The sequence below is a fragment of the Strix aluco genome, chromosome 6, assembly GCF_031877795.1.
Source record: "Strix aluco isolate bStrAlu1 chromosome 6, bStrAlu1.hap1, whole genome shotgun sequence".
In the NCBI taxonomy this organism is placed as follows: Eukaryota; Metazoa; Chordata; class Aves; order Strigiformes; family Strigidae; genus Strix; species Strix aluco.
In genome coordinates, this window is record NC_133936.1 from 24,236,709 (window position 1) to 24,260,014 (window position 23,306).

The 23,306-nt window shown below is 39.7% G+C and overlaps 1 protein-coding gene across 3 annotated transcripts in view; it reads left to right on the forward strand.

The window, feature by feature from the left end:
* Window positions 1–23,306, forward strand: part of MAP3K20 (mitogen-activated protein kinase kinase kinase 20) — a 92,265-nt gene that overhangs the window by 14,392 nt on the left and 54,567 nt on the right. For all 3 annotated transcript variants that reach the window (XM_074829134.1, XM_074829133.1, XM_074829135.1), the window contains exons 3-7: window positions 16,273–16,360; window positions 20,626–20,727; window positions 21,523–21,588; window positions 22,568–22,596; window positions 22,710–22,847. In XM_074829134.1, coding sequence (XP_074685235.1) covers window positions 16,273–16,360; window positions 20,626–20,727; window positions 21,523–21,588; window positions 22,568–22,596; window positions 22,710–22,847 — 423 coding nt within the window. The remainder of the gene's footprint in view (window positions 1–16,272; window positions 16,361–20,625; window positions 20,728–21,522; window positions 21,589–22,567; window positions 22,597–22,709; window positions 22,848–23,306) is intronic.

Genomic DNA, 23,306 nt, shown 5'->3' on the forward strand with positions numbered 1-23,306 from the left:
ATTGAGGGTATTTTTCCTTTTTTTTTTTAAAAAAAAAATTTTGTGCTAGATATGTTTTTCCCTTTTCTGTTTTCTTTTTGTTTGGGCTCAGTTGTTATTTATAATTTGGTGGAGAGGTTGTGTTGCTTATTTCTCCATGCCAGCAACCCTTGACATCGAATGTGAGCTCTTTTGTTTCCCCTCCCACGACATTCTCTGACCTTGAGCTTCTGTTGAAGTGATCAACTGCAAAATGGTATTTTTGGATGTTTAAGCTGTCCTGAAGCTTTGCTGTAGAAGTCTCATGGATATGGAAGAGGTCCTTTTCTCTCAAGGTGTGGTGGTTTAGGCTGTTGCAAGCAATTGAGGGTTGATCCAAGTTAGTCTTGGCTGTACATTTGTCTAACTATATAGTTTTCTTAAGGTTACAGCAGGTGAGATCTAGTGGTAACTTTAGAGTATGGTAAGTGATTGCACGTTTAAGTCTTGAGTGCTTGAGGGAGAGCTGACAATTTAAATGTCTGTCACCCACATTGAAATCTGTTGGTGCTGCAGTCCCTGGGGACTCTAATTAAATAATTTATACTCACTGCAGCATATAGAATGACAAATTTTTGTTTCTTACAATACCGGAGTTGCTGTTGAGGTGTGTGGAAGTATTATTTAAATCTAAAGTTTCTGGCTTGTTGCACTCCTATGTGATGGTTCAGATGAAGTCAGGGATCTGTGCTGGAGTTGATGTGATCTGAGTCTGGGACCGTCAGTCTCCTAGAGGCCATTTTTTACAGGCGTATTCAAAGCTGAGCATGGGGTCCAGAGTCTTTGGTTGGGGACCCCAAACTACTTGCCACGCACATGGTAGCAATGGAATTTTGAACAATATGTTTTGTCCTCTTAAGAAGGCAATAAAACACTTGATAGGACTAGACATGCCCTCCTTTACTTGCCTTTTTTCTCCCCCCCCCCTTAATTTTTGACCCTTTTGTGTAAGGGTCTGAGGCGCAAGATTTCATTAAAAACAAAGTTGAAGAAAAAAATATAAAAATAGATATCCTAACTTTAAGGGAAGCATCAAAATCAATCTTTTTCATTGTAATGATACAACTAAGACTGTAAAAGTTATTTCACATTTACCTATTGCCACTTATTAAGGTGCTGATAGAGAAAGTTTCCTTTTTAAGAGGACAATGTAAACAGTCACAAGGAAACATTCAGACCTGTTTATGTTAGCTGGAGGCTGCAGAGGAGCCAAGAGAACAGCTTCAGCATTAACTCTTTTTCTCATACTCAGTTAATTGCACTAACATGATGGGGAGATGTGGCCAGTAAGGGCAGATATAGAACTGCTCTTCTAATCCAGCTGCCTCCAAACTGCCCTGTTTGTCTTTTTTAATGTGTTTCATTTGTTGCAGTTCAGCTACTGGGGAAGAATCCTATTTGCAAATCCAGGTTCATTTATTAGATGAATGTTTAGTGAATCTACGTTCTGCATAACTCTTATTTAGGAAAGCCAGCGCCACTGGGAAACTGGGTGACTCAAGTAACAGTGGCCGTTTCTGGGCCTCCTCGGTCCCCTCTGCAGCTCGGCTGCCTGATGGCCCGAGAGTGGGGCAGCCTCTTGCACACTCAGGAGGGGCCCCCCTACGACTGCACCTCCTTGGAGAAGTAGTGCCTGGCCCCTGGATGTCACTGAAAGGGGACAGCAACACATGTCTTCCACTTTTTTTCTTCTGCCTTTGGTTGCTCAATTGTTTTACTCCAAAACTTCTGAAAATTGAGGTTCCTTATGGCTAAATGTTGTAAGCAGCAGAGAGAAAAAAATCACGTTGTGATACCCACCTGACCACATAGCTGTGAGTTTTGTGTGTCAGGCATGTGAGTTTCCAGTAGCTACATCAAAAATAAGCATGGTTTGTAAAAACCCTTGAGCTGCTGTAGGACAAGTGAGGAAGCTATTGGTAGACACAAGAAGACAATATGCAGTTGCTTTGTACAAAGTTCGTTTTCAGAAGGTGGAAAAAACAAAAGACGGGCAGGCAGGCTGGGCGGGTGTCGGCTTTTCCATGAAAGCTGAGGCTCTCTGCAAATTTTTGTCTGGCAGGGGCAAGATAGGAGAGGCAAGTAGGTGGTTGTTCTGGAAACTTATTAAAATAATCTAGTTGCTGCACCCTTGAGTGAGTGAGTAACATTTTCCAAGAGAATATCTTTTCCTCTTCCTTGGAAGAATCGCAGAGCAGAGAAAATGTAGTGCGTGCCTGTGTGCAGTTAGAGGGCGAAAAGCACAGAAATCACTTTTTGTCTAATCATATAGTAACCTGAATTTTAGTAATGTCAGATGCATTTGAGTCAGTCCTGTCAAAGATGATGACTGATACGTAGTGATTGGTGGTTTTCCTTTTTGGTGAACTGTGTACTTTTAATCTCCCAAACCAAGGACAAAGCTTTTAACTTTGACCTCTTTGCGATGTGTCTGTGTATACTGAGGTGCTGCATGTGATGTAAGTATGTAGCAACAGATGGCTGAAAATCACATTGCCTTGCTAGTACCCCCTGTAAGAGTTTGCGAGGGCCCTAAAGGCAAGTACAAGATCTAGAACCCCACTCATTAGGACCGTGCATTTTGGAGTTCTGCTCTTAACTTTTGCTTTTTCGGTTGTTTATGTATTTTTCCAAAGTCTGTATTGTAAAGTCTTCTCTCAAAGCCAGTGTCTCATCTGCCCTGTGCAGAAGTTGGCAGTAATGTGGTTTCTGGCACTGTGTCCCCAAGTGGTTTACTCTTTTCCTGTTGCAAACCACTTCCCTGTTAGCACTGCAATTCTGGAAGGAGTCCTGCGATTTTTCACTGACTGGGAATAAAGCTTGGCCCTCCCAGGGTAAACAAGTATACTGTTGTTACTTAATAAATTTGAAATCTGCAGTATGAAACTTCCTGCCTTTTCTTTACTGTGTTTCTGTGCTATACTGTGAGAAGGGAGATATTCCCTGCCTGTTACAGCTGTTACAGAGACGAATGTAGAGTAACAGTACTAACAGGGTGCCTGGCTCAAGAAATTCAGGGCAAGTGACACTTGATTCTGTAATGACACTGGCATCAGCTGTTAGTTCTAGTGACATGGTTGTTGCCTTGAAACTGTGACCTGAGTTCCCTTTTTGGGAAGGAAAAAACCTGCAGATCCATTTCAAAGACTAGGGCAGCTGCTTTGTTTGTCTTTTAAAATCTGTATTTCTGCCTTTTTGCTTGGTCAGTGTTTAGAACCATTAAAAAAGTAAACGTGACATGGGGACTGAGATCCTGCAGCTAGAGCTCCTTTATGATTACATATTCAGCCACAACCGTACAAAGGAAAATGAGAGTCCCTTTTCCTTTATGTACCATATTTCAGTTTTCCCTTAGGTTTAAATTGGCATTTTGGACTATGTTCGCTGGAGCCACTGAAGAGCTTATCAGAAAAGGAAGGAAACAGAGGGAGGGAAAGAAAGATTTCCAAATGACAACCTTTTGAATAGTCCGAGTTCAATCCCTAAAACAAAAAGTGGAATCTTTTTTTTTCTAAATAATGTGCTCTACAGTCTTACCTCTCATCTTGAGAAACATGAAAGAGCAAGTAAAAGAGATGACCCAAATCACAGAGTTCCTTTGAAAGAAGAAATTCAGCTGTTTTGAACACTTACAATCAAAGGAAGTGGTTTCCCTAATTACATGAACTATGTGAAAGCTCTCAGAATAGCTCTTCCACCCCAGGATTCCTTGCACTTTAGAAGTTTGCATAAAAGCTCACATGGAGAATCAGATGCAAAGTGTTTGATTCAAATTTTATTAGGCAGAAGTGAGCATACATTCGTATCTCTGGGTTTGACAGCTGGTTGGGTTTGGACCACAATCCTGGGTTTGATGGATTTCAGTCCTGTACTTTAAAATCTTTCACTCTTCAGGTTCTCCAGTGAGACAGCCCTTTCAAGGGAAAAAGTGGAAATGAAAAAAATGGAGAAGGGATAGAGGGGTCCCTTTGTGAGCTTTCAGTTGAGGATTCTTCACCTGATTAGGCTGTTCATCATTGTGAAAATCCATCCCTGTATACAGCTGTTAAAAGAATGAGGTATTTTACTTCCTCTCATTTTAAAGAAGCTGTATATTTGGAAGAATTGTGATTTGAATTCTACAACTTCAGTATTATTCTAGCACCACCATTTACTTCAACCCATCAAAATTCTGAATTGAGTAGAGACTTTGAACAAAAGAGCAGTATTTTCAGAAGGCTATTATACCTTGTGCTTTCTTTTTATTCATACACAATAATAAAGGTATGTTAGTCTAAACTAAACAGTGAGGACATGAAAAGACGCAGGACACTTTTAAAGGCTTAAGATCTCTGTTCCTCAAGATTTCCTTTTCAGAAAAAAGAGTTTTGCTTTTTTTGTAGTTTGGGAGTAATGGGAGTGAGGAATGGAGAACTTGAAGCACTAGCAAGATCATTTTTGAATGTAGGCACCTAACATTAGAGATGCGTCATTGAAATGCTTGGTTTTCTCAAAATTTTGGCGAAGTAGAGTATGATTTTATTTTTGCTTTGTAGGAAATGTCTTTATTTCTCATACAGTTCCTGGGCCCTGGATCCAGCTTGTGAGCTCAGCTCATTGTAGAGAACATTGCCAATCTAATCTATCACACTCGAAGCATAAATGAAACAGTAATTGTGCAAGACTACGGGCATTGCTAGAATAGGAAGAGATGCAAATTCTTTCTGCTGCGCTCAGATTCAGACTGGAATTGTCATTAGCTGCAGCACAATGCCTTCTCTTCAGCTTTTCAGGTACAGCCCATGGCAGAGCGGTTTTGTTGGTATGCTGCATGACCTGAGCCCAGTCCTGAAGTTCCTGTGCGCTCATGTAATACAGCGTTCCTGCTTCCTCTTTGCCGTTTCATTTATTGCAGGTCCTCAGGAAGCACAGTGCAGGGTGATAGAGGAAGTAGTGCAAGTCAATTGTTTTGTAATCACAAAATAGATGATCTCCATTTTATAACTGGCCTTTTAAATGTTTTTAATTCCCCATTGGGGTATGTATGTGATGTTCCTCATATTTATTTTTGATGTGTCTGGTATTTTTCTAATAAAATGATGAAAGAGAAAATTCAAATTAAGTCTGAAGGTGCCAATTACTGGTGTAGAAGTAGAAACTCACAAACAGAGAAATGTCAAAGCTGAATGTGGTTGCAAGATGTTCTTTCCCTTCACATGTTTGCCCTAAACTGTGGTTATGTTGTGGAGCATTATTGCTGTACTGTTATTTTTGCTTTCAACTGTCTTCTCTTTACCACTTTTTCTACATCCGTATTCTTTTAGAAATTTTTGTCTGTTCATGTGTGTGAGAGAGAGCAGTTCTCAGAAACATTTTTGTACATGTTGGAGAATGAGAATTAATGGCATGCATGATGCTGTGATTTTTCCATGTTTCCAACTCTCCTTAGAAGAAATGCTCCTGGTTTACATGTACTCTGTTACACCAAACCACTGCAAAGGTATTGGAGCAGGTCTCAGGCTTCACATTCTTAGTTTGGCTCATTATTCAGTTTTTTTCTTTCTGGTGGGTTTGAACTGCAGAGCCAAGGTTGCAGCACAGACATGAGTAGAGATTACGGTACCTCTGGTCATTCTGTCGTAACTTTGGGGAAGGAACTGGCTTGGAATTGCCTTTTGGTTGGAGAAGAGCAGTGACAAAGTCAGACTTTTGGCTTAATTTGCTATCCTGTGGTGGTACAAAAACTGTGTGAGTTTTCTGCTCCTTGTAAGTCTGCTGTTCGTGAAACTCAAAGCCACCACCTTCATAGGATACCAGGTCACTCTCTGATTAGTCTGTGTCACTCTTCTAGATAGGTTTTTCTAGATTTCCACTTTCTACAGAGTTCAGAAATACTGGTATTCAAGTTATTGTTTTTTAAACAATATATTTTGAGGCTGACCACTTGTATTCTTACATAGATATGATGTCAACATAATTTATAAATAAAGATTTTCTTTTCTGAAACCATTTTTTTTATAACAAGGATTACAAATTAAATAGTTGCTATTGACATATGTAAGCAGATAGCTATAAAGAAGTCTAGATAAGGAGTTCTGCATGCAAGAAATTAAAGAGAAGAAGAGGAAAAACTGAAGTTACTTGTCAGAAACATATGGTACAGTAATACTAATAAATGTGTTTTTATAACACTAAAACCAATTTTTAAATATTGCTAGTTTTCCTCTAAGGTTTTTATCTTAGCCATTGTTTTATTTGAAAATTTTTAGTCTTAATGGAAAAAGATTGAGCTACCGTGAGGTAGCCTGAAGAATCCCAAGAAAAAATAAACAGTGGATCTATGTTGCATAAAGCTAAAAGCTTGAAATTTCAGGAGTTTTGTCTAGTTTCATTTTTTGACCATTGCTACCCAGTAGGGGTAGCATTTGAGCCAAGTTTCTAAGTGAAATACAATTTTCAATCTTTGACAAAGAAGAGTAACTATTCTGAAAGGCAGGTAAGGAATTTATGTCCTGAAACTTGAGTTTTGCTGGGAATGGAGACTGATCCATAGTGGTCTAGGTGGTAGTGCGGACATAGCCAGAGAGCTCCTGTGAATTCTGTTGTTCTGGCTATTGCTTGATGGCATAGTCCTGGCTGAAGGGCAGTCCTACTTAGTTGGAGAAGATACAAGTCAGATTTTGGTGGACTTGGGAGTCCTGTGTTCCCAGAGACTCTTCTTGGCAACCTCAGCAAGGTGGAAGGGAGATCTGGCTGTAATGTGAGGAAGGATGCTCACTGCTTACATCATGGTAAAGAGAAAGAAGACTTGGTAAGTCAGAGACAGCTTGCTGCACTGGTTTCAGGAAGGAACGTGATCTGTCACTAACACATGGTAAAACCAAAACTGGAAGCAGATTCATGGTGAAAACTTCACCATGGTTCACGGTGGATTATTTGGACCTTTGCACATAAAACCATGGTGTGCATCATGCAGATAATGCATTCAGCTAATGCACGGCAGTCAGAGATTCAGATTATGGTGACAACTCATTTTCTTGAAAACCCCGGATTTTGTGATCTTGTGTGATGGCATAGGTAAATGTGGCATGAAAAATGCTTCTCATCCATGGAGGACTCTCAGGATGCTCCAGCGGAAGAACATCTGTAGTTGGCAGCTGCTTTCTCTCCTTTCTTTTGTGCCAGCTGGTCATAGCCAGAATTTCTGTGCTCAAAGTTTTGTGTCTTTTTTAAGTGGGTGGTCTCTGGGTAGGGAGCAATACTTTGCTTTTCTTCAGGGCAGGTAATTTTTGAGTTATAATCGGAGAAAGCCTTCTACAGAGCTCTGATAGCCTGTGTGGAATGCAAAACCCTACATGGTCCCCAAGCTGTTGTTGTTAACATATAACAGGAAGGCAACACATCTTGTGATGTGCTGTTTTCATGAGGGTGGGCTCAGCCTGTCTGGTTGAGGAACATTTTCTGGAAGTATACTAATCACTGGATTTCCAATAAGAGGGATTGCCATCAAGTGCTGTCCCTATTGTTAGCTACAGTAGGTTGGGTTTATCTCCTCTAAGACAGGCTTAAAGTGAGTGCTCATCAAGAACATGATGATTTTTCTCCTTGGTTAAATTACAATTTTCGTGATCAAGTTTGAGAAAATACTTCAGTGGAAAGATCATAGCTGCTTTAGAGATGTGGATCAGGATCCATGAGTATAGCTGCTGCTGCCTCTGTTGGAGTCTGTGCTAATAGTTCAGCAAAAGCGGCTGGATAATGAGATTAGACTTGTTCTTCTGAGTTATCTAGATTCATTACTGATGCTCTACAGACCTCAGAAAAATCACTGCTGTAGCTGGAGGACATGGCCTTTCTCTAGATACCATTTCTTTGACATTATTTTCTGTTGCTCCTAACCACTGCAAGAGACGCCTTGCGAGGGGATTGGTTTTGCGCATCACTGTTGTACTCAAATGTCTTTCCAACAAGGTGCTCATGAGACTTACAGTGACTTTGATCTCAGAAATAATTTCCTTGGATATTTTTCCATTTGTTGGGTCTGGAAAGTTTAAGGTGTTGCATATTAGCCATGATACCTGCTCACCTGTGGAGTGAGCAGGGAGTCAGAAAGTTTCACATTTTGTCATTCCCTTATATTTTAGAGATGTTGTGAGTTTTGTTGCTGTACTCTATAGTCAAAAGATGTTTGTGTTCAAAATGATTGGGAGTAAATCGGAAAATTTCACAATGTTGAGAAAAGAAATGATGATTGCTGAAAATAAAGTGCTCTGGGGGAGCTCAGGTATTTCAAACCTGCTGTTTAGTCCACTCATCTATTGTTTCTATTCAATTGCTGGTATTGCTTTGCAGCTGGAGGCAGTTTCTTACTCTCAATCTGCCTGAATGAAATATTTATAATATTGCATGATATTGCCCATTTCTAAGCTCTTTCACCATTACAAATACATAGTTTGTGTTTTGAAGGGGTTTACTAACTCTGAATAACACTAGTGAAATCCAAACTACTCCTCTTGTTCTTGGCAGATCTCCTTTATCAGGTATCTTAATATTAAATGCTGATATAATCTCAAGCTGTATGCTACAGAACATGATGCTCCTGTGGGATGTGTTTGGACATTGTGGATTTCAAGTTGAAATCTCTGTGAAAATGACTTACTTGTCTATGATCTTTGTACTGTTTTTTGCCTTTTGGTAAATGGCAGTGTAGTTTTAACTCAAAATGTTGTTTTCAAGCTTATTAAACCTTCTGTAGGGATTTTCTGCGGAAAGTGCACTTGCTTAGTTTTATCCTAAATGCTGCAGCTTCTGTTAACTTCCTCTTCTCTCACTCGTGACAAGATTTTTACCCCCATTATGAGAAAGACCAACACCATGATCCTGCAATTGCTGTGTTACTGCTGTGTGGGCTCCATGTGGTTATCGTACTGGGCCGATGTATGTCAGTGGCAGGATCGATCCAGTTAGCTTGATCTAACTCCCTCTTACTGCATAAGGCAGAGGGTTTGCTGCCACATCACAAGGGCAAATCTCCCTGTGATTTGTGGAGGGACCAGCCTGCTTTCCATGAGCTGAGCAAGCCTTTGCAGTGTTTTGATGGGCTTGTTCTGAATTCACCAGATAGTACTTCTAATCCCATAGCCTTCAAATTATCCTTAAAACTGCCAAGTTATGTGCAAAGGTTGCTATAAAAAAATTACAGTAGAGTATAAAACTCGGTTTTCTTTTCAAATGGTCAATATCCAATACATTTTACTACTAACATGCCCTACGGTGTTCTTTATCTCCAAAAATGCTCATACACATCTGCTACTGCATGATGCAAATGAAATATTTTAAAGTAAATTACGTAAGATGGAGCGAACCTGTAACAGCACATAATAAATTTAAGTCCATTTTCCTTCAGCATGATACGTTATGACAGTTCAACAGAATTGACGTATCTTTTTTTTCTCTTTCTTCAAGATTGCAACCTAAAAGTCACTACAAGGTATTTAAAATGTGTGTTTCTACCACTTTATTTCAAAAAATGAGATTGTGTGGTGATATAAAACAGTGGATTTAAAATACTAAGATAATTATATAGCAGTGAGTATTTATTAGTTTCCTTTATATTTCTACTTTTAATCTCTGGGATTTGTAACAGTATAGGACATAATTTTGAATGCAAATTTGATGCTTTGAAATATTTGCTCAAAGTGCTTTTAAGTACCTGTTTTGTATGTCATTGTAGGTGTACTTATGAGAATTTAATTCTGTTATTTACAGAAGTGCTGGTGGCATCAATCTGAGAATGTAATTGAACTCTTCAGTGTGGTTTATGAAACAGTTTCCCTATAACTGAATATATACGGCTGTCTTCTAAGACATAACAAATGCTGACAGAGTTTTAACTTGTTAATGGGCTATAGAAAATAACTTTTTATATGGGATAAGTTATCCTTGAAATGACTACTAAAACAGAACAGCTTTAAGTGATACGCAACTGTAGTTTTAAGAACTGTGATTGCCTTTTGAAAGAGGTGGTAACGCATTTGTGCTGGGAGAGCACCCACAGCATTCATCAAAGCACGTGGTAATTCTGCTTATTTGCAGTTAAAAGATCTCACTGAGGATTCATTGGCTTTGCCATGTTGGTGTGGTTTTTCTTTTGCATTGTTAATATCAAAGACAGTTTAATAGGTTTAACAAACATTCCCTGAACTGGATAATCAGTGTGCTTTGTTTATTGTTAGTTTTCTTCTTGGGGACCCCAAAGCACAAAACCTTTGTGTTTTGTTTTTTTTCTTACAAAACTTTGAGAACAGACAAAACAGTAGGCAAAGTCCTCAATTTTTATTTTGTATCTGCTTGATTTTCATTTTAATGTTTGAAACTGTAATAATTGTGTAACTTCCCACCTGTATAATCCTTATTAGTAGTTTTTTATTTCTAAAATTCTTTAAATATCCCTTTATTTATTGCATATTGAGAGGATCATTTGTTAGCAATGATAAAATGGTAGTTGTCTAAGACTATGGCATGTTAATAAAGAAAGAGCTAAATTACATAAACTGTTTCCATATCCTGCTCATTAAGAATTGTATTCAGTTTAACTTTCAGGAGGACAGCATCAAGGAAGTAGTAAAAATTACCTGCTGTGGGTAATTTTTGGCTTCTATCAAAACGGTAACCATTTAAAAAGAATCATCATGTGGCTGTATAACATTTATGTTAAAGCATATAATACATAAATATCTTGTGAAAAAGTGTGCAGATTTTTTTTGGCTTAATGATTTGTTAGCATTATGTTAAAAAAAAAAATCCTAAGCCTGTAGGATTCTAAGATGTGTATTTTACTAGTGTTTTGTAGCTGAACTGTAGCTTTAGATGCTGATTGTCTTAGTATTGCATCTGTGAAATGTTTTGGGTTTGTTTACCTAGTGAAACTAGTGTATTATGAGAGACATCATCCCTGATTAGACATCAGTGAATTCACAGGAGAGCATTCCTGAGACACTGAAAATGAACGCAGACTGTATTTTTGAGCAGGCATCTGGAAGTAAAGGTTTGGGATTGATTTGTGTTAGCATTCTATATCTTTTTTTGTATGTGGTTGTCACTAATAGAACAATTTTAATAAAACATCAGCGGGCCTGTTCCAGCTGCCCTTTTATTAGACTGTAAAACCCCCTGAGAGTAGCTAAGTTGCAGCTCTCACAAGAACATGAAAAGGTCAAAGCCTTTGAAATGCTACAAGACTTAGGGAAAAAAAATATTTTCAAAGCTGCCTTAAATGTGTCTAAATATCTCCTTAATAAACATGGCAAATGTTTCTTTGGAAAAGTAAATAAACTATTGCACAGTGTAATAATAAATATTACAAGGCAGTTAAGGAAGTTGTGTTAATTGGATTCCTTAGGTAGCTAACCACATCTAATCCTGTAATTTTGCATGGAGCGAAGGTGCCTCTTGCTGTGCAATTAACTGATTTATTAACAGGAGAGTCAGTTGGCTGCTGGCTGACCCGATGGTCTCACAAGGGGCTGCAGCTATTTCCCATGCTAATCCTAAACCAGCGTGCTCAGACCAAGGTGGAATGATGGCAGTACTTTTTCCTTTCTAGCCAGCTGCTCCAAAGGCACCTGGAAGAAATGGTAGTTAAGTTGCTTGTGGGCCCAGTTTGCCTGGACTCAAGCAAAAAAGTCTTGATACTGAAAAAACTGCAAACAGATGTTCTTTTGCAGATCCAGCTGTGCTGCTGGAATAGGCTGCTAGCCCAAACCCTTGATCACTTTTCTTGACTACAAATGTGAGCGTAACAACTTCCTAGAGTATTTCCAGGGAGAACCAGAGTAACTAAAATATGCTGAGTCGTTTGGTTTTTTCTAACTTTAGCTGCCTTGGGATAGGGAGCTCTAACAAGAGCAGCTGCGACTGGTGTGAGTAGCTGGCAGGCAACAACACAGCTGTATGCAAAGTGCCTCCGTCCACATCCTTACTGCCTTTGCGGCTGCAATTAAAGATCTGACGACAGGGCCTTGTCTGTGTTCCCAAGTAATGCCAGCTCAGCATCAGGTGGCCATTACCCACATCTGCAGTCAGCACCGACCTTGAAGATCTCATCAGAGCTAAGCTGTGTTTGCTGCTCTTGCTGCACTGGCACAGGACGGAGCAAAAGCAAGCTAGGACTTGTGTCATCCCAGTGAGCTGAGGCTTGTGCTGCTCATAACGAGACCACACTGTCCAGGTAGCTTGCTTTGACTCCATCTGCTGCTGGCCACACTTCAATCTGTTTTGGTGGTTTCTGTCCAGTAATTGCTGAACACAGACAAGGCCTAGAGGAGGACCCTGGTTTTACCTGCTGAAAATACCAAAGATGCAATTATTCATGCATAGTTGTTTGTACTAGAAAGTTAAGAGCAGTACTAGCAGGTCCAGAGGCAGCTGTAGGGTGATGTCAGTCATAGATGATGTAATTGACATTTTCTTATATGTCAATAAGCAGAGATTAAACAGGCATAAAAATAAATTACCCCTTAAGCACTGTGATCCACACCATGGTTCATAGGACACAATTAGTTTGTACGGTGAGGGATTACCTGAGTTCCTAAGTCTTATACTGTAGTTGTCTTATGAATTGGGTTTGATTTACAGTAAGGTTACAGGAGCTGGTAAGTGAAAATTAAATTAAAATGTTTTCAGTGTAATTTGCTCTGACCTTGTATTTTGTGATAGTGGTTGAATTAGGTAAACAGTGGATTAGGTTTGTTCAGACTTCTAAATCCCTTTGTGCTCAAGGAATGGCATCTAGTCTGTAACTCCCTTCAGCAGGGCTTGAGAGAGGGACATAATTTCACCCATACCTGTGGTGTACGTACAGGGTGAACGGCTTCAACATGGTTTGATGATAAGTGCCAGGCTGTGACCAAGCTTATCATGAGACTAAGCATAATATTCCACTCTATTGCAGTCACCTTGTGTGTCTGTGTCTGTTATGTCCAAGGTGTTTGTATTTATGTGTTTGGGTTGTGTCTTTCCTTCAGCTGAGCTCCCTTTAGTTCTGCTTTGATCCAACACTAAAAAAAAAATAATAAAATCCTGTCTTTCACACAAAAAAAAAGTAATGTAATGAAGTAATTGAAGACTTGTTACTTGTTATCACCATGGCTTTAGGAAGGAAATTGATGCTCATTTAAGTTGCATAGGATAGATAGCAGCTTTACTGAGGGAAGTGTGTCATGCCCAGGCCAGTGAGGGCTGGCTTCTTCAGAGGCAGGATTTTCTTCCAAGCATTTAGGCATTTTGGATTTAAGCATGAGTTTGATGCTTGAAGGTGATTCTAAATATTCTTGTAAGTGCCTAAGAGACCTTTGAAATACTGGTCTTTAACTTTGTAATTTGCTATCTGAAAGTCAGTTTTCTATTGAAATATGGCACCTTCTTGTCAAAAAAAAGTACAAAAGCTTCAAAGATGTGGATTGACTTGCATCTTGTTCTCACTGTAAGGAATAAGTGTCTTTAAATTGGCTAATAGAGTTCACAGCTGATCTACAGCAACTGAAAAGAGCAAAACATGAAAGGAATAGTCTAGAATCGCTAGTGCTAACAACAGCAGAGTGATTAAAAGTGTTTAGAAAGGATTTCTTTCAGAAGTAATGGTCCTTAGAAAGAGGTGGCAATTTTTCCCCCCCAGTTCTTAATTTGGGATATCTGTGGGCAATTAGTAGGTGCCTTTCCTTATTCTTAGATGGAAGCTTGCCTTGGTGTCTGTTAAATTGCAGTTTAGAGTATGAACATCAGTGTGAAGATGATGGTATTAGCTATGGTCAACACAGCATTTCTTCATACTCCTGGAATGTGATCTTAGTGTGTAATACACTGTAAATAAGATAATCTTAGAAAATAATTATTTCTGAATCTCCAAATACTAAAAGCACTGAGTGTCAGTATGCCTGTGGCAGTAAAGGACTCGTCTCTTGGCCTGGTGCTCTTATCTTGCTTGTTGTCCATTTCATGGCAGCACTGGGTGATTGGTAGGCCTGGGTTTGCTGGTGCTGCAGCACAGCCCCTCCTGTTGTCGCATGACTCTGATGGGCTTTTACAGCAGCATCTTGTGTGAGACAGTGGGCAGTCACTGGGTTCTGCACATTGCTATGGTGGAATAGGGAAGTATGGCACTTGGATGTGTTCATCATGTGGCATTTTTAATCATTCTTAAAAAAGATTCATGTAGGACTACTCCTGTAGCCGGGACCTAAATACATTATGCCATGGGAAAGTTAAATGTGAGACCAGTTGATTTAATTCTAATGATGTGTTGAGGTACATGTATTGTAAACATCAGCAGATGGTGTGCACAGTGTTTGAAGATATGGATTTTTAAGTATTGTACAAGAGGTTTTATTCCACTCCTCTTGACCGAGGTGTTAAAGAAAAGATGGTCTAGATAGCTTGTCTAATGTTTGTGGCCTGGTATTCCTGTCTCATTTCTAACAATATTCAGTAGGCAGTCAAGGTGTATTAGGTCTCCTGGTTATCTGTCAGTAATGCTGCTAGGAATTAGAGGACATTCACCAATTTAATACTTCCTAAAGAAGACAGAAACATAATGCAAGAGTTCTTGAAATATCGGGGTCTTGGGTTTGCTAGCCCATGGAGATGGAGTTTTGAATGAGTAGGCTGTCATCTGCATCCTCCAGGCTACTGAAGGAGGTTGGAGGCACCGCTTGTGAAACGGGCAGTGCTGCTGCTGCTAGAGTCCCCTGCCTTGGGAGGCTGGTGGCACTGCAGCTGGACGGCAGAGCTGCTTCTGCTGACAGATCCCTCGCTGATCTGACAGATCCCTTCTTGGATCCCTTGACTAGCAGTAGGAGTGTTTCTGTTTACCTGCAGGTGAGTCTTCCCACATTTGCTTAGATAGCTGCTAATTAAATTGTTTTGTGGACTAGTAGGTGAGTCAGTTTGCAGTATGATTTGCTGAAAACAGCATACACTTAAAAATTACTTTTCTGGTATTGTGAAAAAAGATTACTCACTTCATGGTAACACTGTTTCCCTTGCTGAGCAGGCTAAGCAGTATGAAGAACTAGTGCGACCCAAGTTAAGTTCAGTTCAAAGCTGTAGTTAAAGCTTTAATTGAATATGTGTAAATGTCGGTGCATTAGCTAAAGGTGAAGGTCTTAATTCAAAACTGTGTTGAAGTTACTCAGAAAAGGCTTTAAATAACAACTGAAAAAATTGAGCCATCTGATGCATTTATCTGTAATCATGCAGTTATGCAAATGTAGCAAGTCTCATCTCCAGGTAAACAGCAACACTCCTACGGCCAGTCAAGGGATCCGAGAAGGGATCTGTTGCATCAGATACTTTTGATAAGTTCAGAGGAATTAATTGTGATTTTGTTCATGCTCTTGACTGGTACTGAGTTAACATAATCTCAAAGTGGATTGCTGTAGAGAAAAATATATAGCTGTATTTGCATAATATGTATATTTGTGTAAAAATATGTCTAAAATCTCTCGAGTATTTTAATATACTACAGAGGTGAAACTGTTGAGAGGCCTTGAAGGAGATATCTGACCTTTTTTCTCAGAAATTGCAGGGACTGTATATCTTCGTTTCTGTGACTACGTTCTCATTGTCTTGCATTCTCTTCCTCAAACCTAGAAGCATTGTTCAAGTGGAGTTTGAAGGTTTTGTATATTCTTCCAGAATTTCCAAACATCTGCAGTCTATCCTGAGGAACAGTTTCAACTGCACTGCTGGCCATTTGACAATCCCAAGCATGCTTGCTGTGCATATTCAATCAGACTCTACAGCGCATGCCTGGAGACTCCACGTTTCCAGTAAACATTGGATGGAGCTGTGTGTGCATGGTATGCTCTAACAGCCTGAAGCGCTGGACTTGCTGAACCCATAGTACTTTGTGCATAAACACAAATTCTGGATAGGACTGCTGCAACTCTGCCAAAAATCCCAGCTCTTTCTTTGAACAAAGTTTTCCAAGGCCTTCAGTTTTTCCAAAGACTTAGCTTTTACATCTGTGCCTTGGCCATGAGAGAAGAGTCTGGAAATTTTAATTTTTTTTTTCCCAAACATACAAAGCATTCATCTGCCAAACTCTTACAAGGTTTACAAATGTCAAGCATTTGTGAACAGTCTTTCTTAGATACGTGTGTGTGTGTGTTTATATATGACATTATATATATGTATATACCTGCTTGGGTATAAAATAAACTGTCATAGTAAATGCTCCATTCTTAATTGTCTAACTTGTTTGCTTGTTTTCAACAGGCAGAAATACTCAGTGTGCTCAGTCACAAAAACATCATTCAGTTCTACGGAGCTGTCATTGAACCTCCAAATTATGGCATAGTTACAGGTAAGGATTTTTGTCTGACCTTTGTCTTGATTGTGTAAAATGTTACAAGGTATTAGCTTTGCCCCATTTCAGTGTTTTGCTCATTGTTCTGCTCTTCTTTGGATGTCAGAGAGCTCGGCGCCACCTGCCTCAATGTAAATGGGAGTGCTGGAGGTGGGAACCAGGCTGGGAGCGTGGCTGGTAGCAGCACAGAGGCAGTTGGAGCTTGGGGCCTTCTTAACACACAAACTCAGCACTCCTTTAAATAGAAGCTTTCACTGTGTTCTCTTACCCTGTTCTGTGAATTGCTTTTCCATTTTAACTGATGTGTGACAGAAGTAGAGGTTTTCCTGATACGAAGTTCTGGCAAGGTCTGTGAAAAGGGAAGGCTGAGAGTCTGCTCAGAGCAAAGCTGCACTGTGAATTCTGCCTGTATTGAAAATAGGAGAATCTGCATTGGGAACTTCCCAGCTGTGGAAAGAGCTTGAAATAGAGTCAAGGCTTTATTAGACACCATAAGACAATTCCCTTTATTTATTGGAAACTAGGTTTCATTCGTTCTGGCATTCCTAGAATTATGTGGAGGTTAGGTTTTGTGGTTTTGTTGGTTTTCTTTTTTCTCTTTTTTTTCTATCACCACTTTAATCTTCCTTTGCTTATCTTGGGAGTTGGTCCAGATACAAAATTGCATTGCAGGTACTGTAATTTCTCTTTCCTGTATGGGAGAAACTAGGTAAGATAGTAGTAGAAAATAAACCCAAAGCAAAGAAATCTCCAATCTGCTGAAACAAATGTTTGGACAGGTAAAAACCATGAAAGCGTGGATTAGGAAGCTTGTTTTGGCATGTCTGTAACACACCAAAAAGTTTGATGCGAAGAGTAGTCTTTGCATGTGGCACAGTCTAATACCAGTTTGCAACGCTGCTGTTCAGGTTTTTATTGGTTCTCAGATGGTGAACAGAACCTGTGAAAATTGTTATTTCTACCTGTCGTTTTAGACGTCTGATTATCACGGTAGATGGCAGTGTAATCCGGTGGGAGCGCATCTGAGATAGAGTACTGTTCAGAGCATGGGAAGCCTTACTTGTAGCACTATCAGCCTACTGGAGGTCACGGTGTTGCAACCAGTACTGCAGAGGTGCATGGGGATGACCACAGCCTGCACCACTCAGAGGATGCACTGGTGATAGCATACAGACAGGAACCTGAATACCTTCTTGAAGCAATAAAAATAATAGAAAGCTAATAAGTAATGTAATCCTACTGTAATTTATAACATAAGTGTAGTAAGTGTAAACCAGCAAGCAGAGCAACAGAGGAGATGTGTAATCAACTCAGGATGGTGTCTGGATCAGAAAGTCCTCAGTTTGATCTCACAAAAGGTCAGTATTTGGAGGATATCTGACCTACTTGCTAGTCAGAGGACAGACAGCAGCTAAAGTTGTTCATTATGTCATCAGGAATGGGGACTCTAACCATCTGTGAGAAAGAGACTACACTGTAGTCCAGTCACTTGGGGAGCTCTGATTCCACCCTGGCTAAAGAAAAAAGCTTTTTTTTAACAAACTACATTGGTTCTCCCTGCAACTTCCAAGGAATCTGGAGTCCTGTGGTTTGGAAGGGAAGCAAGGCTTTATTTCCCCACACCATTTTCAAATGAGAGAATGGCTACTGGGAAAATAAATGTTAATTGCTCTGGAATTTAGAGGGATTTTCACTCTGTGATCTTCTGGATGGCCTTCAGTGTTGCAGACTTAATCCTGTGTTTAGTCAGAGATCCATTTCTTATTGAGGGAAAAATCCCAAAGAAGAAGTAATCCTGAGAAACTAATGTTTCTTCAGAGTGATGGAGGTGAGGGCATTCAGCCAAGCATGGGCATGTGCTGAGCATTAGCTGCACATAACATCTTATGTGGGATCGTGAAACAGTTCTCTGAGAAAGGCTACATCTGCAGTCAAAACACGTTTCCTTGCTGGGATGTATGTCAGTGTTATAACTGATCATCCCGCCCAGCAAGCTGCTAACGTGGATCACATCGTTCTAGATGTCACTGGCTGTCTCTTGTCAACAGCGGTCTCAATGTCTAGCTTTCAGATCTGGTTTTTGACCACAGCTGCCTCCTTCCAAAACGTTCTCAGAGCTTGTGCCCCCGTCTGCACAGAAATGTATGGTATTCCACAGCCCAGCACAGGGTGGGTCCACTCAGGCATTCAGAGCTTTTCTTTCTAAAGCAAATACCTCCTTTCCATTATTAACAGAAAATTATCCTCGTGATATGATTTCCAAATCCATAAGCTCCTAGTAAAATCCTGTGGCACAATAAATACGTAAAAGAAATACTAAAGGATCAAGCTTTGTTGGTTGAAGCTTGCTTGCCTCCATTCACACAGAGTGGCAAAGGGCTCGGGGTGCTGAGTTGTCCCTGACCCTGGTGGATCAAATTATGCATTGTAAAGGCACGCAAAGTGTGCAGCCAACCTATTCCTGAAGAATCCATTTATAAGACAGATGATGACATCATGGGTAAAAAAAGCTTATGTTTTAATTCAGGAAATGTGCAGGTCAGCGGCTTACTCCTCTTTCGGTGACATCAGAAACACTTCTGTCTCCTGCAGAGGCTCCTTTCAGCGGGAGGTCCCACAGTAATGATCCAAAACTAACTTGCCACTTGAGTGTTTACTTTCAAGGGACTTCCTATTTTCTCGCTCTTTAATTTAGCGCTGGAATCTTCTCATATGGCCTACCTTGTTCTAGGCAGCAGATTCAGTCTTGTCCCAGAGTTTTCTTTCCCATGCAGCAATCTCCCAGTGGTTCTGATTTCCTTGGTGAGGAGCGATGTTTATTTTTTATGCATTTAGCCTATCATGTATCATTCATTGATTAATATTATTATTAACAACAATTAGCATATATTTGATGTACTCTTAGAGGAAATGATTTTGTGGCTGCTTTGAAATGGCTGAAATTAAGCATTTCAATTGTATACCGGCTGGTTTGCCACCTTAGGTATGAACATTTTGGGAGTCTTGTAAGTAGATTTTAACTTCTGCCCAAGAAGCACACTGAATAGCCTTGGAAGAGAAGGACGAAAGACCTGAAGTTGCTCCTTGCATCCTCCCGGTCTTTGTGCTACTTGGGCTACACTGGGTGGCATGCGCCCACTGTGTCTTGGCAACCAGACAGAAGAAAATGTATCAGCTCCTTCAACTCATGAATCTCCTGTTGTGTTTTTGGTGAAACATGAATCAATACTAAAAAAGCATCAAACTTATGTAATAAATACTGAGCAGAGGAGCTGCAGTCTGTAGACTGCTGAACGTGCCTGCAGCACATGGAAGTCAGGCCTGCTTACCTCAGGATTAGACCTCTAGTTTCATCCTTCTGTTTTTTTCATGAACAAATTATTTGATCTGCTACTTGGTTCCTTCATGGGGAAATAGGAAAAGAAAATTTTAATTTCCCTTTCTACTTGCAAACCCTTTCTTCCTAACAGAACATTATACATTTATGATCTGGTTATACTTTTAAAAAAAAAAAATTATCCTTTGTTATGGGATATCATTTATACACGGTACTGGTCACCAGTGTGGAATATCCTCTGTCTTTGGAAACAGTAAGAAGGATCTTATACCACCAAGCTCATTCGTTAACAGCTCCTCTGATCAGGAGCAGCAAAAGCACTGTTTAAATATGTAAGAATTTCAGTTTATATAGAAGTGGCACTGTGGAGGTTTCAGTTGTCTCCAGTTTCACACCTAAATGTGTGTAGGTGTAACTAGCTTGTTATTCCAGCTCTCAGACCCACGAGCACTGACAGTCGGACTGGGTTCCATCTGCCACACTTGCGAATACCAATGGGTGAAACAAGCCCTTGTTTGTACCCATATAATCCTGCTGTGGATTTCTGTAGGTGTAGTTGAGAGAGGAAAAAGGTTTGTTCATTCTGAACAAGGAGCATCCAAAAACCTTTACTCTGGAATTTGAACTGCTTTGCCTGAGCTTTCTTGATGCCAGACCTTTCTAATGTCTTTCCATTTTAATGCCTGTTGTTATATATGATTTTACTTTTTTTTTTTTACCCTTAACAGTAATTATGTCTGTGTTGGGATAATCAGAACAAACTGCCACTCCCTTACTACACTACTAATGATATTAGCTGCTGAACCCAAATTCTTTGTCATTAAGCCAGAGATTTTGGAGCTGGCAGAGTTTCCATTAGATCTTTCAGTTTAGGTGCAATGTTTTAAAATGTCATGTGAGTTTGTTTGTTGTTGTTTTTTAACAGAGTATGCTTCTGCTGGCTCACTGTTTGATTACATTAATAGTAACAAAAGTGAAGAGATGGATATGGATCATATCATGACCTGGGCAACTGACATAGCTAAAGGTAAGCAAGACGAGCGGTGCGTTACTATCCTACATGGCCAGCACAGTGTACAGCTGGAGATGCTTTTCCTATGAAGTCAGGAAAGCCTTCCTATGCTTCCTTATTCAAATTGTAAAAAACCCAAAAAAACCCCCCAAAAAAACCCAAAAACAAAAAACCCAAACATAAAAAAAGCAAACCCCATTCACTGGGCTTTTTAATATGTTCCTTAGTTGTTATGAATCCAAAATAATTTCTGGAATGAAAATTACTTCTGTAAGCCAGTTTTACTTCTGGTTTGCCCCTAAGTCCCAAGAGAATAATTTTGCTGATGTAGAGTAATTATGAGGTAAAGTGCATAATTATCCTTACATTTGGTTTCAATTGAGACATTTAAGGAAGCTAAGGGCTTATTCTCAGCAAACATACTGAAATTCTTCATATAATAATGCAGAACAAGCTGTTTTGTCATTTGTGTTCTCTGTGACCCTGCAAGAATTACTGTAAACTAATGAATGAACAGTAAATTCATATCTTGGCTTTCCTGTGTAGACAACACCTTAGAGAAGATAACTGTGACATTAAAAAGCATTAACATACCCATATAGATGCTCTGAGAGATATATAATCTTTGCTTAGTGTTTTTCACTCAAAGCAAATTATGGGAAGCTTTGCTTCTCCTGCAGCATGTCAATATGGCATATAGGTATGCCAACTCATAATGAGGACAGTTAATGGGAACCAGAAAACATGACTGCTGATATGTGATGACCACACTCAGCCTGCCTAACTGGATTGTTCCCTTGCTTTGTGTAGGAATGCACTATTTACACATGGAAGCTCCAGTCAAAGTAATCCACAGGGATCTGAAGTCCAGGAATGGTAAAGTAGCAAAACATTGAAATGCTCTGCATTTGCTGTTGCCTGTTAATGTAGTGTTTTAAATCTGTACCTGAGCTTTCTGAACATGCAGAACTAACACACACCTTGGCTGTCATCAAGCTGCATTAGAAGTTGTTGAGGCACAGAAGAACCTGTTCCCTCCTCCCCACCCTGAGCCTGTCTGTGCTTTGTTACAGTCCCTGGCATCATTTTAGAGCACTGTGGAGGGCTCTTTGAAGTTGTGTCTTGCTGACCATGATTGTGCCCATCTTACCAGCTGTCAGACATTGCCTGGACACTCCTCACTCCTTTTTTTCTGTTTGGAAAGGTTGAGGTCCAGGAAAGGCTGGCAGACACCAGACACAATAGACTGGATAAGGCCTATTATTTGTTACCTGAAAATCTTGTCTTTACTGTGGCCTGTTTTGAGTTTTGACAGGTATTCATGCTTTTGAGTAATATGCACTCAGTGTGGAGCTGCACTGGTTAGTCTGTACTTGGCAGTTGACCATTTATGAAACTTGCTGAACACTGCCTTTTAACTGAAACTTTCACTACTAATAGTGGGATAGGAGGGACACAGATTTTAATAATGCACGTGGGGAGATAATAGTTAAGAAGAGTCTAGATCTCACCTCAGTTGTAAGTTTTCTCCTTTTATTAATAAATCTTTCAGAGAGCTTCTTGTTAAGCCTAACTACATTGGGGAGAACGGAATTTATCTGTATTTTAGATGTAGTTGTGTTGCTACGTTTGAATTCAGTAAGGCCTGAAGGGTTTTGCATTTGTTCAGAGGCTTGCAGGTATTTAGCAGATGTTGTCTAAAGCTTCTGGAAGAAAACAGGACAGTCCTGCATGTGTGCCTGTTCAGGTGCTAGCTCACTATAGGATCATTTTTCTTGATTAAATGCAAAGCCTTTGCTGTGAAAATGTATTCTGTTTATTTTTGATATCAATCTTGTAACTTTTTTTTTTTCAGTTGTTATAGCTGCTGATGGTGTGTTAAAGGTATGAACACTTTAATTATTTGCAGAGAGATGCTGCTGCTTGACTCAATGTTTTGATGCCTAATGAATGAGGTTGATACTCTAATTTGTTTATTTTTTATTTATTTTTGCTAGATCTGTGATTTTGGTGCCTCGAGGTTTCACTCCCATACAACACACATGTCATTGGTGGGCACTTTTCCATGGATGGCCCCAGAAGTTATCCAAAGTCTCCCAGTGTCTGAAACATGTGACACATACTCGTACGGAGTGGTGAGTGCCTCTCATTTCCCCGTGCATAGTAGCAGATCTCTAGTGTGACAGAATTCATGTGATGCAGGAACAACAATTCTAAATAAGGACAACAAAAAATAACGACACTTTTTTTCAAGACTGACCCATAATTTATAATTACATGCTTGAAAATGATAGGAAGAAGTGTCTTGCATGTTTAGTAAGATCCTTATCTGATTAGATTAGCAGCATGCCAGTGTGGGAAGCACATGCTTTACGACAAGTATTCAGCATATGTCCAAAGGCTTTCGGGAGCTGATGAACAATCTGCATCATGAATCGCTGCTTGCATTTTTTCATGGAATGGAAGAGAAAAAGGTTGTGTTGTAACAGGTGTATAACAGGATGAACTGATTAAGATTCCACTTCCCATAAAATGGGCTGTCACTGGTTTTATTTTGAAAAGTAAGCCACTTCTACTCCATGCTTAATTGTTTA